Source organism: Hyaena hyaena, unplaced genomic scaffold (assembly GCF_003009895.1).
Source record: "Hyaena hyaena isolate Hyena2069 unplaced genomic scaffold, ASM300989v1 scaffold_716, whole genome shotgun sequence".
NCBI classification, from domain to species: Eukaryota; Metazoa; Chordata; class Mammalia; order Carnivora; family Hyaenidae; genus Hyaena; species Hyaena hyaena.
The window spans coordinates 349,613-367,820 of NW_024081349.1; the positions used below are offsets into that span (position 1 = coordinate 349,613).

Consider the following 18,208-nt stretch of genomic DNA (forward strand, 5'->3'; position numbering starts at 1 on the left):
TGTGCCAGATATGCAGATGCTTCTGATGACATGAACACCATCAGAGTTTTAGATTCGCATCTAAAATCAAGTATAGGGACGTCTGGTGGCTCAGTCGGTTAAGCATCAACTTCAGCTCAGGTCATGATCTCACAGTTTGTGGGTTCGAGCCCCACATCAGGCTCTGTGCTGATGGCTCAGCCTGTTTCAGATTCTGTGTCTCCCTCTCTCTCTGACCCTCTCCTGCTAAGGCTGTTTCTCTCTCTCTCAAAAAAATTTAAAAGGAAGTTAAATTTTTTAAAAATAAAATCAAGTATAGCGTTTATATATGTAATTCATCAGAACTTTTTAATTGAAACAAAGTCAATCTTCTCAATAGGATAACACCATCTAGTTTTCCTAGGCTGTGAATAATCGTGGAACTAAGTTGACTGATCTGCCTAGAAAAATAAAAATATTTGGAATCATCCTAGCAACTTCCTACTTCTGTTGGAACTAGAACCTTGATTATAAAAAGATAGCACGGTTTCTTGCTGTACAGACAGGTTGCCTAGATTACTACCAGATGCCCATGACAAAAGAAATAATGCTGAAAGAGAAATTCTGAGAAATGTTATTTAACTTAAACTCTAAATCTAGATAAGCACTGGATACCTAGAAGTAACAAAAATAAATGAGAGGAAAAGTTATGCCATTAGAGGGCACTTTTGTAATCTTAGAAGAAAAGTCAGTTCTTATAGACTGGCTTACCCAAGTCTTATTCATAAGAAGAATGTATTTTTAGTTGTTTATTTAAAGTGACTAATTCTTAAGCTGAGTGTCTCAGAGAGAACATTTTACTGGTAGGGGAAAAAGTCTGTATAATCCTAAAACAATCCTTTAAACAATATCTAAGTAAAGCTTTAAACTTGAGTTGGTGAATAGAAGTTGTGAAAATATACACAACGTGTCTGTGTAATAGTTTTCTGATTAGCTATAGTCAATTCTTCCTTTAAGTGCAGTTTACTTAAAGTAATTTGCCTGGAACCTGATCAAATTGGTCAAATGGTTAACTTTCCCTAATATCAGTGTAAGCTTTTTCCCAATAGTAAATGAGTGTTATTAGATAAGATTTTGAAAAAGATACTCCTGTAAAGTATAGTGATCTATGCTTTGAGATCATACTATTTTTTCTAGTTTTATTGAAAATTAGCTGTCATACATCACTGTAAAAACATAAGGTGCACAACATAATAGTTTGGATCTATCTATCTATATTATGAAATGATTACCACAATAGGCTTAGCTAACATCCATCTTCATATAGAGGTACATTGAAAAAAAAAAGAAGAAAAGAAAAAAGGGATCATATTAATTTTCAGCACTTTCCCAAAAGTGTCTGTCTTGCCTATAATATATAGCAATTAAAATGGTTAAAGTTGTTTAGAAACAAAAAGTTGACCTGATAGAATTTTAGCTGGGGAAATAATGATTTTTTTTATACAAAGAAAGCAAAAGATAAAGTTGAGTCTACTCCCTGTTGGTGGTAATCTAAATAAAAAGATCTACCTGAGCCAGTAGGTAAGTCAGTAAAATAATTCAGTAAGTAAAATGTAGTGTCAAAAACTATGAATGATGAGTCTGCGATTTCACTCTACTCGTAAGTTAACAAGTTGACTTGTCATGCATAGTTTCATTGATGCTAGATGGCATTAGACTACTGGGTTGAAGACAAAAGCAATACATACCCAGAGCACCTCAGAGCAATAGCAGAATCCACAGTATTATCATTTTCTCCCACTGGCTCACTGACTTCCAATTCTCATGGGATGAAAAGAGGGCCAGATAGCACTAGCCCCCAAATAGATTTTTTTGTTGTTGTTTACAAGAGAGGAGCCCTGAGCTTGGGAACCCAGATTTTCCATGATATAGTGATCATGCCTTTATCTTCCAAGGCTTTTCGTTACACAAACATTCTTGAAAAGATAATGTGGAACAAAAGAACAATTCTTCTGCTCCCAAGACATGCAAAAATAATCACAGAGACCCATGGAGAATTATCTCTCACCACTTTGTAGAATCCTCTCATCTTAAGTTGTTGTTCATTGTTAGTTATTTATAAATTAAAAAGTTAGCTGATATGGAGAATACACAATAATCCTATTTTTGAAATTTTAAACTTACATATGGTAGTTTGTATTTACTACACATGTTATATTCACTATGTGATCTTACCTGTCCAAGCTTCAGTTAGATCATTTTTGAAATGAGAGAATAGTGCCTACATCATTAAGTAGCATTACATGGGATAATATATATAAAGAATTTAGAAGAATGCAGCATGTACAAAACAAACTTTGTTAATATCATTTTTAACTCAAAATTCACTTCTTATCATTAGCTGATTTAATAAAGAGAAAGTTCTTCCCATGGATAAGGATGCTGGAAAGATTCCCACCAATGGTAACTAGTGACCTAACTCTGGAGCTGACCCAAATATCCCAAATATCTGGGGCGCTGGGCAGCCTCTCCTGCTTAGTTGTACAGTGGTACTGTGCAACTGACAGCTTCATGGGCAAACATAGAGCCTAATGAGGTAAAGCTGCCCCAGAGTGGTTCTAGGGCAAATACACCTGAGTATCTCATGTTCAAGTGCTGCCATGGTATGTTGGCTCTAAGTTCCTAATAAGCGTAGAAAGCCAATTTGTAACCATTTCTAAAGAGACAAATTTTATTGTCTGGCTGCTTCTGGTCTCAGGGGGCAAAGTTTCAGGGATGCTGTTACGAAGTAAACTAGACCGTTATGCTGAAATCATAATTATTTCTTAACGAGGGCAGCAAAGCAAATTCTAGCATATCAGATTTTTCATTTCTTTTAGCCACAAGAAGAAGAGCATCAGAGGGGAGGCATTAAGAGTTGTGAGTAGAGGTCCCATTTGGTTTAACCCATGCCAGCCATGTCCATGTTTGTTTCAAATAGGTTCACTGAGTTTTTATTTTGATTCGTCTAGCCATCTTTTGTAGTTACAAGCTTCTTCTGCTGTTAGTAAATTAATGTGAGCTCCTACTTCACATCCCCAACTTCCCTTGGATTGCATCCTGACAATCATTTGGATATTTGAGGTTCAGATTATTTAATGAAATTTAAGAAGGCCTGGACTTTCTCCTAAACTGCTAGCTAGTTGGAAAGAGGAGTTGAGTATTCAGTCTCAGAATCATCATTCGTTTTCAAAAGTTTGAAATCATCATCGAAACCTCAAAAAATTGAGGTCCATCTGGAGTGGTTAAGTGAATTACCTTAGATTACACATCTAATTAGTGCTGCAACTAAAAAGTTAAATTTCTTAACTCTCAGTCAAGTTTTCATTTGATTACAAAACAATTAAGAAATAAGCATGAGAAATATGAGCCCCTTGTAAAAAACTGTTATGGCTTTCTTGAAAATATTACAAAGGATAAACCTTTGGGCTCTACAGTCATATCCACCAGGATTTTTATCTCTTCTCTGCTTATGTAAAAGGAGATTTATTTTTCTATAAGAATAGTACCAACTTCCCAAGGTTATTGCGAGGACTAAATGCAATAATGCAGTTAGTGAATTTAGCATCCTTTTTTTATACATAATAATTCTCAATTACTGCAAATATCTTATATGGAAAACAGCAGAACAAATGGCAGAAAAAATGCTTTTGAAAAAAGAACTTAAATTTACTTTTTGGGTAAGCTCACTGTGAAAAAGTTTCTTCTCACATTTCATAGAAAAGAAAATCTTATTCTTTTCAAAAAATATTTTTAGTTGTATGAATCTATTTTGGATAGAACTCCAAGGAAGAAAAATTAAAGTCAAAGGATGGTTTAAGTAGAGGTGATCTCATTGCTCTAGGAATGACTCTTTAGAAATAAAACTGGCATTCATTTCATTTCAAATTATTGTAAATATTTTTATTTGACCTTCTCACTATTTGAAGCACTTGTGTGTAAAAACATTATCTTTCCCTAATGCTTAAGTTCCCTGATGCATGTTGTCAAAGAGATAAGGGAAAACAAGTTCTTACAGAATTCTATCTGTGAGGGAGAAAGGCACCCAAATCCTCAACTGAAGCAATGCCTTTCACTAGCACTTGATATCAAAAGAACTTGCCTACCTGAGGCTTCCTGTTAGGGACACTGAAACATGTTGAAGAAAGTATCCTGAACAATGTCTCTATAGCAATGTGCAGTAGTGAGTAATCCATAATTACCTATAGGGTCTTTTTTTAAAAATGATTTTTAATGTTTATTTATATTTTGAGAAAGAGAGACAATGCAAGCATGAAAGGGCAGAGAGAGAGGGAGACACAGACTCTGAAGTAGGCTCCAGGCTCTGAGCTGTCAGCATAGAGCCCAACGTGGGACTCGAATTCACAGACTGCGAGATCATGACCTGAGCTGAAGTCAGACACTTACCCAACTGAGTCACGCAGGCGCTCCCCCATAAGATCTTTGATGAAAATGAGTTTGAATGCTAAAATGTAACTCAATGAAAATACTCTGTTGGAGTAGTAAATATATAACTGTGTGGGAGGTTAAAATAAATGACCAACTATACAAGTTCTCAGTGGCCTCATTTGATCTGAGAGTGGTAATCTAAGCCCACATCTATTACAATAAAGTTTTTTTTTTTAATGTTTTTTTGAAGACTCTAGCAATGAATGATAGTTAGACATCAGCAAATAACAAACCTTGTGATTTTGGACAAATCACTTAACCTATGAGAAAGTTAACTTTATCACCTCTAAAAATCTCTGATTTATGAAAATCTGGTCTTGGGAATGATAATAATACTATACATGTATAATCTCAGTCAAATTTCAGGAAAGAATAAAAATAATTGTGCATTGGTAATTTTCTGGCTTTCAGTGAGTCTCTGTGATTTATGTTATGGTTAAATATTTGAGACATTTTTATACACATTTCTACAATAATGATTTGGCTTTTATGGCCATACCGAAGTGGGGATTTTCTCTCTGAATACCCAGGGAAGTTAATGCAACAAGAGTCTTTTATTTCAAAATCTTCTTAATATCTAAAATTCTAATGAATTTGTTATCAACTCTATGAAATAGTATGGAAAAAAAAAACAGGAAAGTTATATCCAAAATGCATAATACAGCTCTAACTTCCTGTCAAAATTAAAATATGCCTAATCTCTTAAAACATTTGCAATATGCCCAAGTTTCTACCCACAGAACTAATGTAAGCAATCATTTCTTTTTGCCCCAGGATGGTGCCTCTCCACTGGTGTCTGCTGTGGTTGCTATTACCACTCAGCTCAAGGACTCAGAAGTTACCCACTCGAGATGAGGAACTTTTTCAGATGCAGATCCGGGACAAAGCATTTTTTCATGATTCATCAGTAATTCCAGATGGAGCTGAAATTAGCAGTTATCTCTTTAGAGACACACCTAAAAGGTATTCTCCCTGAAGTACTCTCTTTATCAATAAACTCATAAAGGATGCTGAAAAAGAAAGTAACTTTTTAGACTTGGATTACATAATTTGCAATCAAACTCTGAATGTCATTGCCTATCTTCTCAAAGAAAAGAAAATGACAGTGCAACTTCTAATCATTAAGTAGTGTCTGTTTGATCCTTTCTGATTGTGATCTCTTTGGGGATGAAGAGGACAATCTTTGTAGTTCTTATATTTTGGAATGATTGTTTTCTTATCTTTAGTATAGCAGGAAAATTCTAAGAAGGGTTCTGTAGTATTAAGATGAAATTAATCGAAAATATGGTTCAAAATAGGGGCATGGGAAGACCCTGAACTCACCTTCTCCTATTGAGGCAACAAATCTATAGCTACATTAAAACAATTCTCTCTGAAGGAGACCTGAAAACCAGTTGAAGTGTTCTTCCACACAAAGGATAAAAAAGCCACATAAAGATGGGTAGAAGAAGCAGAAACCCCACCCCTAGTGTGGCAACTTACAAACAGGAAGGCTCTTTCAAATACAGAGCACATTCCTGAGGTACAAGGAGTTAGAGCCCCACATCAGGCACCCCAACTCTTGGGATCTGCACACAGTAAGTTGAAAAGTTCCTAGACTACATGCAAAGGAGATTCATTGGCTAATCTCAAAGCATCTGCTGGAGGAAAAGAGGTCTCTTAGAATTCTTTGCAAGCATGGAGGTGCTGGCAGGCACCAATTTTTGCACTTTCCCTCTACCTTGATAGTGCCACTTAGCCCACATTTGTGCCCTGCTGTGGCTCCACCCTGCTAAACCTGGCAGGTGGGCATGCCTCAGCTTGCCACTGCACCACAGCCTGACCAAAGTCAACAGTTGTGCACAGGCCACAAAGAGGATGTCCCCTTGAATTCCTGGCTCTGGTGACCACAGTGGATACATTTCTGAGCACCATGGGGGCGCCTGAGTGGCTCAGTCAGTTAAGCATTTCTGAATACCATGAGACTGAAACAATCAGAGAGACTGTCATTGGCAGGTTACCACCACCAGGGCACTGCATAGACTAAGACTGAGACACCCCCAGTCTCCCTGTGACCAATCCTTCAAGACTGGGAGAGATAGCTCTTTTGCCTGATTCATAGAAACCAATATAGTCAAGCAAATTGGAAAAAAACAAACAAACAGAGGGATATGTTCCAAACGAAAGAACAAGATGAAACTCCAGGGGTGGGGGGAACCTTAATGAAACAGAGATAACTAATTTACCTGAAAAACAGTACAAAGTAGTGGTCATAAAGACACTCACCAATCTTGGGAACAGAGTAGGTGAATACAGAGAATTTCAACAGATAGAAAATATAAGAAGGTACCAAACAGAAGTCCTATATCTTAAAAATACAATAACGTAACTGAAAAATACACTAGAGGGGTTCAGCAACAGATTAGATAAAGCAGAAGAAAGAATCGGTAACCCAGAAGACAGGGCAGTGAAACTCACCCAAACAGAGCAGCAAAAAGAAAAAATAATTTTAAAAAGTAAAGGCAGTTTAAGGAACCTATAGGACATTAAGTGGAACAACATTTGCATATTAGAGGTCCCAGAAAGAGAAGAGAAAGAGAAGGGAACAGAAAACTTATTTGAAAATATAATGGCTATAAACTACCCTAACCTGGGGGACAAAACACACATCCATGTCCAGAAAGCCCTGAGAGTTCAACATAAGATAAACCTGAAGAGATCCACACCAAGGTATGTTACATTAAAATGTACAAATAAGGGAATGCCCCTAAGATAATCAGCAGATATTTTAGCAGAAACATTGCAGTTCAGAAGGGAGTGGCATGATATATTCAAAGAACTAAAAGCAAAAAACTTCCAACCAAGACTAGGAAGATTATCATTCAGAATTGAAGAGAGATAAAGAGTTTAATAGACAAGCAAAAACTAAAGGAGTTCACTACCACTAAACCAGCCTTATAAGAAATATTAAGGAGATTTCTTTAAGATGAAAAGAAAGGCCACTAACTAATATTAAGAAACCATATGAAAGTAAAAATCTCCCTGGTGAAGGTAAATACACATTAAAGGTAGTGAAATTATCACTTATAAACCTAGCATGAAGATTAAAAGACAAAAGTAGTAAATACTAACTGAAACTACAAAAATTACTTAAGGCACATGCACAATAAAATGATGTAAAATGTGACATTAAAAGCGTAAAATGGGGGACTGGAGAGTAAAAATGTAGTTTCAGAATATATTCATACTTAACTTGTTAGCAACGTAAAATAAACTGGTATATATACATAGGGTGATATTTTTAAGTCTCATGATGACCACAAAGGGAAAACCTATATTAAAATAAGTATATGAAAATGGAATCTAAACATAACACTGAAGAAGTCATCAAACCATGAGAGAAGAAAGCACGAGAAGAAGAAAGGACAAAAGGGAATGACAAAAAAGCTAGAAAACAATTAACAAAATTGCAGTAAGTACACACCTACTTATAATTATTTTAAATGTACATGGACTAAATTTAAACATAAATGGGTTAAATTCTCCAATCAAAAGACAATAGAGTGCCTGAATTCATTTTTAAAAATATTATATGCTCCCTACAAGAGATTCACTTTGCATATGAGGACACACACAATGAAAGTAAAGGGATGGGAAAAGATGTTCTATGCAAATAGAAACCAGAAGACGCTGGGGTAGCTATGCTTATATGAGAAAAAATAAACTTTAAAACAAAAGACTGTAATGAAAGACAAAGATGGGCATTACACACAGGGTTCAATCCAGAGTAAAGATTTAGCGTTTGTAAATATTTATACACCCAATAGAGATAGGAGCACCTAAACATATAAACAAATATTAACAAACCAAAGGGAGAAATTAACAGCAATACAATAGTAGGGAAACTTAGTACCCCATATTCATCAATGGATGGATCATTCAGACAGAAAATCTATATGGAAACATTGACCTTAAATGACATAATAGACCAGATAAGTTTACTAGGTATATACAAAACACTTCATCTATAAGCAGCAGAATACACATTCTTCTCAAGTACACATAGCACATTCTCCATGATAGATTATATGTTAGGCCACAAAAAAAGTATCAGTAAATTTAAACATCTTTTTAGACTATAATTGTATGAAACAGGAAATCAACCACAAAAAGAAAACTGGAAAAAATCACAAATATGTGGAGATCTCAAAACATATGACTGAAAAACCAATAGGTCAATGAAAAAATAATAAAAAAATACCATAAGACAAATGAAAGTGGGAATGTAACATACCAAAATTTATGGGATGCAGCAAAAACAGTTCTCAGAGACCAAGTTCATAGCAATACAGCTTACCTCAAGAAATCAGAAAAATCTCAAAGAAATAATCTAATTTTACACCTAAAAGAACTAGAAAAATAGGAACAAATGAAGCCCAAAGTTAGAATAAAAAGAAAATAATAAACATCAGAGTGAAAATAAATGAAATACAGACTAAAGAGACAAGAGAAAAGGCCAATGAAACTAAGAGCTGTTCTCTGAAAAGATACAATTGATAAACCTTTATTTAGCTTCACTCACTAAGATAAAATGAGTGGACTCAAATAAATAAAATCAGAAATGAAAGAGAGTAAGTTACAATTAATACCAAAGAAATATAAAGGACCTACGATGAGGCTACTATGAACAATTATATGTGAACAAACTGGACAAACTAGGAAATTTGGTATATTAATCAAGACAGTATGGTATGGCATAAAAACTGATACATAGATTGATGGAACGGAATAAATGGCCCAGAAATAAAGTACGAACTTATGGTCAATTAATTTACCAATATTATACAATTTGCCAAGAATATACAATGAAAAAAGGACAGTTTGTTTAATAAATTCTGTTGAGAAAACTGGACAGTCACATGCTAAAAAATGAAACTGGACCCTTAAACTCCTGAAAGGAAACATAGGCAGTAAGAGTAAGTTCCTTGATAGCGATGTTTTCTACTCTCCCTCCACTTTGGATCTGCTGGGGCAACAAAAGCAAAAATAAACAAGCGAGACTACATCACACTAAAAAGCTCCTGCACAGTGAGGAAATCATTAAAAAATAAAAAGGCGACCTACTGAAGGGGAGAACATATTTGCAAATCATATATCTAATAAGGGGCTAAAATTCAAAATATATAAAGAATGTATACAACTTAAGAACAAAAACACAACCAACCTAATTAAAAAGTGGGCAAACAATATGAGTAGACATTTTCCACAGAAGACATACTTGTGGCCAACAGGTACAGGAAAAGATGCTCAGCATCACTAATCATCAGGAAAATGCAAATAAAAACCATAATGAGATATCTTCTTATATCTCTCAGAATGACTATTATCAAAAGAACAAGAAATAACAAATACTGGCAAGGATGTGGATAAAAGGGAATCCTTGTGCACTTTTGGTGGAAATATACAGCCACTATGGAAAACAGTGTATAGGTTCCTCAAAAATGTCTAAATGGAACTATCATATGATCCAGCAATTCTAGTTCTGGGTATGTAGCCAAAAAAAATCAGCATAGTGACTAGAGTCAATGTATGCAATGTACTGTACTGCATATTATGTAACTTTACATGGTTAAAGGGAGAAAGTAGACTTACTGTGATGGTCATTTCACAGTGTATACATGTATCAAATCATTACTGTGTACATCTGAAATTAACATATTGCATTTTAATTATATTTCAATAAAAAGAACTTACAAGGCTAACAAATATGAAATGAAATTAATACATGATTCCTCAGGGGTTTACATTGCCTTATAAGGATAATATTTCTTTCCAACAATATGATTACATTCTGAAAATAGTAAACCAAACTGTAGTAAAAACTATCACTGTTCATTTACCTTTACTCCATCAACAAATTGGGCTCATACAATGGTTCTAAATATTTTGACCTTTAAAAATCACACACAAACACACAGACACACACACACACACACGTATATATAGTATATATTGTTAACACATGCTATGCAACCTGACCAGAGGAAGAAAATTCTATTCTCCAATATGTATTTGTTTATTCTTTCTTGTCTTTGCGCCCCCTACAAATAATGATTGGGGGCTTTGATATTTGGATGAAATGTTACCTTACACTGAGTGGAGAGGTGCAGCAACAATAGAAACATTTCTAGGAGTGCAGTGTGCAATGGGAGGCATTCATAATCATTGCTGATGTTACAACTAAAGATGAAATTTCAGATATAATTTAGCAACAGTGAACAGCTTTTTTCATTAATTATTCTTATGTTAACACATAAATTCCAAAGGCTAAATGGTTCATGGATTGTTTATCCCTCAGTTTTGGCATTATAATTCGGGACCATGCTTTCTTAGTTATTCAGTACATTTCTGTCTCCCTCACCAGGCAGTAAATATTTGGAGCACATAGATCATGCCCTATTATCCCTGATTGCTGTTCTCTTCTACAAGTGCTCTGCGCATGGTAGCCAACAAATGTTTGTCAAATTGTTAGAGTTTATTCAGATTATCTTTTATCCCAAATCATAAGTGCTTCCAGATGAAAATGTTGAGTAAGAGGGACTCCCTGCTGTTTTATATGTATAATGAGTACCTTGTGGAATTCAAGAATTGTTTTATTTGTCATTGGTTGCCTATGGCCCGTACTTAAGTTACGAAGACACAGTTACTTTGGGAAATAAGCTATTTTCTTGTTTGAAGTGAGAACAGAAGGTAGTGGATGAACTGACATTAATTTCTGCTTCAGCAGCTAGCTCTGCTACCCTCACAAGAATCAAAACCTAGATGTTTGAATGGTTTTTTTTCACTTATATGATGCCAAACAAATTATTTTGTTGTACCTATTTCTTTGTAATATAGATGGGTTCAGTTGTGTGTATATTGTTAGCACATGCCATGCAATCTGGCCAAAGGAAGAAAATTCTACTCTCCAAAAAGTAGATCGAATTGAAAACTAAGCCACCTGACACCTGTCTAGAAGGATGCTTATGGTACATATAACTTCCCACACAGTAAATACGTCAGACATTTGGTTATTTTGCTGGGATGACATCTAGTTTTGCTATTTTATGAACAAGTTGTTTTTGTTTTTATAGTGTCTTCACTTTATTTGTCCTCCACTGCCCTGCCCCCACCTTCCTTCTTTTAATTCATAATTGATGGGGGGTAGAAGTACTTCTAATGCCATTCAGATTCTGTATCTTTAGATAGAATAGACTCTAGGTTTAAGTATCCTGGGGCTGGAACAATAGGGTTACTGTTAGGTTTCTTGGGTTCTGCTCATTAATTTAGTAATTCATTCATTCAAAAATATTTAACAGGTTCCTACTCCATGCAGAAATTAGTGCTAAATTCTGGGAATACAATGGCATGGCAAATGAACCCTAAATGGGCCTTTGTGGGAAAAATGACAATCAAATAATACAAATGTATAGTCACATACAGTCACACATTCAATAAGTGCCCCAGGTGAAAAGTAAAGGAGGGTACTTAGAGTATATACGAGAACCTGATCCAGGATGAGGAGTCAGGAAAGGCATCCCCGAAGAGTGACACTGAAGTACGTGTAAGGACAAAGGGGAGTATTTCAGGCATACAAAACAACATTCCAGAAGTTCTCAGAGGGGGGTGGATCCTGGGAAACTAGGGGAGCCCATGTGGTTGGAGCACAGAAGACAAGAAGCCGATGAGGCAGGCAGAGACCCCACCACTGAGGAAGTTCTAGACTCTGCAAATAATTAAGGACTTTTCCCCAAAAAGCTAAAGTCTAAGTTAATTCATTAATTCATTCAACAAAGGATTATTTTAGTCTCTTAAGTCTTCATCAGTGAACTTTGCCCTCTTGTAGCTTTCATTTCAGTTGGGGGAGATGGAAAAATAAAAAAGTAAACAAGGAAATATAATATGTCAGGTAGTGATAAGGGCTTTGAAGGTAAATGAAGAAATGTGAAAAAGAGTTTCATGAGCAGGAAAGTGATTTTTTACATAAGTTGTCAGATTATATCTGTTGAATGAATGAAAACTAAACCAGCCAGTGATTTTTTCCAGTGACTCTTGATTTTAAGTCTTAGAATGGATGATCTCAGTCTGGAATTGGTCCACTTCCCCACAGGTATTTCTTTGTGGTTGAAGAAGACAATACTCCACTCTCAGTCACAGTGACTCCCTGCGATGCACCTTTAGAATGGAAACTGAGTCTCCAAGAGCTGCCAGAAGAGGCAAGTGGGGAAGGCTCAGGTAAGAAGCATGATAAACCTGGCCCCAGATCCTTGAATGGGTAGCTAAAGAGCTTATGAAATATACAGCCTTCTGTTTGTAAGAAAGAAAAAAAAACCCAGCATGAATGCATATGTGAAGAAGCTGGAGACTTTGCAGTGGAGATGAGGGAAATGGAAGATGGCATCAAATGATGGTGATCTTAGTTAAAATAAACAATTAAGGGAGACAGATGTGGAGACTGAATGAGTGAGGAAAAATGGAGAGGTTTGGACTCACATGTCTAGCTGTGGTTCGCAATCTTACCAAACATTGGAGTCAGTACTGGGGCTTTAAAAACTACTGGTGCCTGGATCCCACCCTTAGAGAGCCTGATTTAATTGTCCTGGAGTGTGGGCTGGACATTGGGACTGTTAAAATCTCCCACTCAGTGATTCCAATATGCAGCCAAGATCTCTAGGGAATAAAGAATGCCACCATAAAGAGGAACAAGAAGGCATTTAGCACCAGTGAAAGTCCAGGATGACAAAACAGTCAGTAGAAGGGGTATGTGAGGCATTGAAAGAAAATGCAGATGGTGGAAAGCAAATACCAAGATACAGGGAAATGAGAAGAGTCCATATGTGAACCTGGAGTGATCTGCTCCTTTTAAGGAGTGAAGGCATCATAGCTTAAAGATGAAAGCTTGGTAAGGGCGCCTGAGTGGCTCAGTCGGTTAACTGTCTAACTTCAGCCCAAATCATGATCTCACAATTCATGGGTTCAAGCCCCGTGTAAGGCTCTGTGCTGACAGCTTGGAGCCTGGAGCCTGCTTCAGATTCTGTGTCTTCCTCTCTCTCTGCCCCTCCCCTGCTCATGCTTTGTCTCTCTTTCTCTGTCTTCCAAAAATAAAATGTTAAAAAAAGTTTTTAATGAAGGCTTGGTGACTGGTACCAGGCAAAGGATGCTAGCAAGCTACTCTGCTCACAGTGATAAGAGAACATTGTAACTAGGAAAATATGGGAAGTACAGCAGAGGAGACAGAGAATAAATAGCCATGCGAGGTTGTGTTAATCTCATGGTCTGGGAATATGAAATTCTGCAGAAGTCACTCAAGCTGCAGTAATAAGCTGAACAAGGCTCATTCCCACTCTGGTGACCCAATCCTTCACCAAGTCCTGTCAACTTATCTGGCATTCCTGTGATATCTGATGTTAACAGTAAAAAGATAGAAAAAATTAGTTTAGTTTCAATACTTTCCTTCTATTATTCCTGGGCATGTGTTCTCTATGCTGAATATTAGGTACTACTACTGGTCCTTTATCTTCTATATTTTAATGAGATACTGTCCAGTCCTAGTAACAAGAGCAAAATCTGTGAAATGGCTGGCCATCAAAACGCAATCAGGTTGAATCCTTTTGATAAGCAGATTGACAGTAGGGATTCATCTCTAAAAAGTTTATAGTCTTTTACCTAAAAATTCCACTAATTGGAGTCTATCCTCAAGCCTAAATTTAAAATCAGAAAAGCCCAACCTACATATAGGAGCATTATTTTAAATGATCAAAAATTGACCAAAAATATTATTTTTATGATATAATATTAATATGATTACATTAAGTGAGAAAGACAGGATTCAAAAATGAAGGTTTGTCTGGGAATATATATGTGTAAGAATAAACATTATTAGGTTATAAAGAAAGATGAAAAAATCAATTGCATAAAAATATGTAAAGAACTAGATGGAAATGAATGAAAATATTGATAAAGGACAGTCTCAGGATCATGAATTAATGGATGATTTGTTTATATTATTCTTTTTCTCTGTTTTCCAATTATCTACTGGGAACATTATTAGTTTTATAACAGAAAAAAGAAGGTAGTTTTACAAACACAGTTCAAGGTCAGCAAGCCACAGTACACACCCTGACATGTAGCTTGTATTTCTCTCGTGTCTTCTAGGTGACCCAGAGCCTCTGGAGGAACAGAGGCAGCAGATCATTAATGAGAAAGGCACAGAATTATTCTCCTACAAAGGCAATGATGTGGAGTATTTTATATCTTCTAGTTCTCCGTCCGGTTTGTATCAGTTGGAGCTCCTTTCAACAGAGAAAGACACACATTTCAAAGTCTATGCCACCACAACCCCAGAGTCTGATCAGCCCTACCCCGAATTACCTTATGACCCAAGAGTAGATGTTACCTCCCTGGGACGCACCACTGTCACCTTGGCTTGGAAACCGAGCCCCACAGCGTCTCTGCTGAAACAACCCATTCAGTACTGTGTGGTCATCAACAAAGAGCACAATTTCAAAAGTCTCTGTGCTGTCGAAGCAAAACTGAGCGCAGATGATGCTTTTATGATGGCTCCGAAACCCGGGCTGGACTTCAGCCCCTTTGACTTTGCCCACTTCGGATTTCCTTCAGATAATTTGGGTAAAGAACGCAGCTTCCTAACCAAGCCTTCTCCCAAACTGGGGCGCCATGTCTACTCGAGGCCCAAGGTGGACATTCAGAAAATCTGCATAGGAAACAAGAACATCTTCACCGTCTCAGACCTGAAACCCGACACGCAGTATTACTTTGACGTCTTCGTGGCCAACAGCAACAGCAACATGAGTACGGCTTATGTGGGCACGTTCGCCAGGACCAAGGAAGAGGCGAAACAGAAGACAGTTGAGCTCAAAGATGGAAAGGTTACAGATGTATTTGTCACACGGAAGGGAGCCAAGTTTTTACGGTTTGCCCCGGTCTCTTCTCACCAAAAAGTCACTTTCTTCATTCACTCTTGTCTGGACGCTATCCAAATCCAAGTGAGAAGGGATGGGAAACTTCTTCTGTCGCAGACTGTGGAAGGCATTCGGCAGTTTCAGCTTAGAGGAAAGCCTAAAGCGAAGTATCTCATTCGCCTGAAAGGACACAAGAAAGGAGCGTCTATGTTGAAAATACTAGCGACCACCAGGCCGAGTAAGCAGCCATTCCCCTCTCTTCCGGAAGACACGAGAATCAAAGCCTTCGACAAGCTCCGCACCTGTTCTTCGGCCACGGTGGCTTGGCTGGGCACTCAGGAGAGGAACAAGTTCTGCATCTACAAAAGGGAAGTGGATGACAACTACAATGAGGACCAGAAGAAAAGAGAGCAAAACCAATGCCTAGGACCAGATACAAGGAGGAAATCGGAAAAGGTCCTCTGCAAATATTTCCACAGTCAAAACCTACAGAAAGCAGTGACCACAGAAACAATTAAAGGACTTCTGCCTGGAAAATCTTACCTGCTGGATGTTTATGTCATAGGACATGGGGGGCACTCAGTGAAGTATCAGAGTAAAGTCGTGAAAACCAGAAAGTTCTGTTAGTTACCTCGTAGAGAGAAATCCTATTACATAGAACTGCAGGAAAGACATGAAATCACTTTAAGTATAAACTGACTACTCCCACCAGCTGAGAGAAGTTGTGACCGGTACTCGTACTGGAGAAGGAAGGATATCAACTTGTGTATATGGATGTTTATATGAGTAACTGTTGAGGAGACTTGTTCTAGTGTGTCCCGATGGCACACACTAGCATGTGTCTGCTGCCCGTGGATATCAAAGATAGAGGACATCTTGAAGGAACTGCCATCTCTTGCTTTGACCACTGCATGAACTGCTTCTAAATTATTTTATTACCTAAAAATTTAAGATAATGCCATTCATTGCACATATCCACAAATGCAAATCATTCCTCTCTATAGATGCTAGGATATATATAAATTATTTTATAAAGTCTTGTTTTAAATGTCAGTGTTTCTATGATTGTAAACTATTAAATTCTTTTCCTGTTAAAGTACAGATCTAATCTAAGTATATTAAGTGAACAGCCCTCTAGTCAGTTATTGCTATTGTAAATTCTTATCTGTTGAGTAAAATGTTTAAATACTATATGTATCTCATGTACAAAGTTGACATACATTATATTCATGTACATAAAATTAAAGATATTAGATTATATACTGTTCATTTTCCCAAGCAGCTACCACGGTGTATTCAATTTCTATTCTGTTCACAAAACTGTGTCTTTATAGAATTTGGCACCAGAATTGACCCTTTTTTAACAGTTAAGAAAGCATGTTGCATTTCTCTAAAGTTACTGTGGCATTAGAGAGAGTTGCTATAATTTGTATTTGACACTGAATTGGAGCCAGAGCCAGGCATCAGGAGAGTTGAGGGATCTTCAATAAACTTGTTGTAAAAGAATAAAGCCAAACACTGTAGCTTGGTAAGCGTTCAACAAATCATTCTTAATGAACTAAAATGTATTTCGTTTATTTAAAAACTAAGCATCTATCTTAAATACCAATTTGAGATAGTGCAAGTATTTTCCATCTTCTTGAATATTAGCAAAATAATTATTTTAATTTCTGCCTGAAGCAATCTAACAACCACCAGTTAGGACTAGAGCTAGTAACGAGGAAATGACTGAAGCTACTGTTTTGTAACATTAACAGTCTGATACTTCGATTTGTCACAAATTTTTATAAGCTAATTCAGGCCTAAGATAAAATTCAGGCAAATAATAACAGTAAGTATTTAGCAAAGACTGCACCAAGAGCAGCTTTAGATAGCTTCATTCACCACAGTTCTATGTATGAGATGTCATGAGAACATTAGCTCAGGACTCAGAGTGCGTAAATTTTCAATCACCGAAGCCACATAACCTTAGGAAAATCTGGTAACTCCCATTGCCCCCCTTTTCCATTTATAAATTAAGTGGCAACAGATTTAGATAAGGAGACATTATAAGATACCTTCTTTGTAAGTCATTGTCTTTTGTAGAATTCTATGATTCTCAAATTATAAGGTGCTCCTGTAACTACCAGTGGGGACAGATATAATCTCTTAACTTCTACATTGTCCCCTACATGCCGGCACCATTCATACGGTGGGCATGCATCAGTAGCATTCCTATGGAGCATAGAATCACTTGACTAAGGTAGCATAAGTAGTGGTCGTTAGGAAAGGTGCTCTGATCACCTTAGGATAAAATATTTCCACTAAAAACCTATACTCCAACTACTCTCGGTTATGATATCTAAAGGAAATTGATCACATCTATATAAAACAGTAATGATACCTCAAATAATTTTTAAAAACAAAAAAAGAACATGTACCAAAGCCATGTAGCCTATCAGACTGGAAGGAGAACTTTAAAATTGACAACATCCCAGAGATGTTACATCCTAAGTTATAAATGTGGCGCATTTGGAGGGAGAACCAACTTTCTCATATTACTCACAAATATGTTATTATAGAGCAATGTGCTAAATGGAACTACAGTGGATCAAAGAGTTATTGCAGCTTCTGAAGGTGATGGACTTACCTCTTAGATATTGCTTAATGCCTGGGAACCCCTGGGAACACAGCCAACTCAATTTAACCAAGCTTTTACTTTTCAGCCAGCTGTGTTGCTGGTTACTACATAGTCTGGATAAATTTGAGAATTCTTTCACAGCCCCAGTGAAATTTGCCCTTTAGAACTTGCAGGAAAATTAAGTACACATTGTGAAACTTCT

At 36.6% G+C, this 18,208-nt stretch overlaps 1 protein-coding gene across 2 annotated transcripts in view; it reads left to right on the forward strand.

Annotated features, from left to right (window-relative positions):
• The window catches only part of NDNF (neuron derived neurotrophic factor), a 37,163-nt gene extending 20,503 nt beyond the window's left edge, over positions 1-16,660 (forward strand). For both annotated transcript variants that reach the window (XM_039217774.1, XM_039217775.1), the window contains exons 2-4: positions 5,221-5,409; positions 12,575-12,699; positions 14,620-16,660. In XM_039217774.1, coding sequence (XP_039073705.1) covers positions 5,222-5,409; positions 12,575-12,699; positions 14,620-16,013 — 1,707 coding nt within the window. In that variant the 5' untranslated portion in view covers position 5,221 and the 3' untranslated portion in view covers positions 16,014-16,660. The remainder of the gene's footprint in view (positions 1-5,220; positions 5,410-12,574; positions 12,700-14,619) is intronic.
• Positions 16,661-18,208: the final 1,548 nt, after the last annotated feature.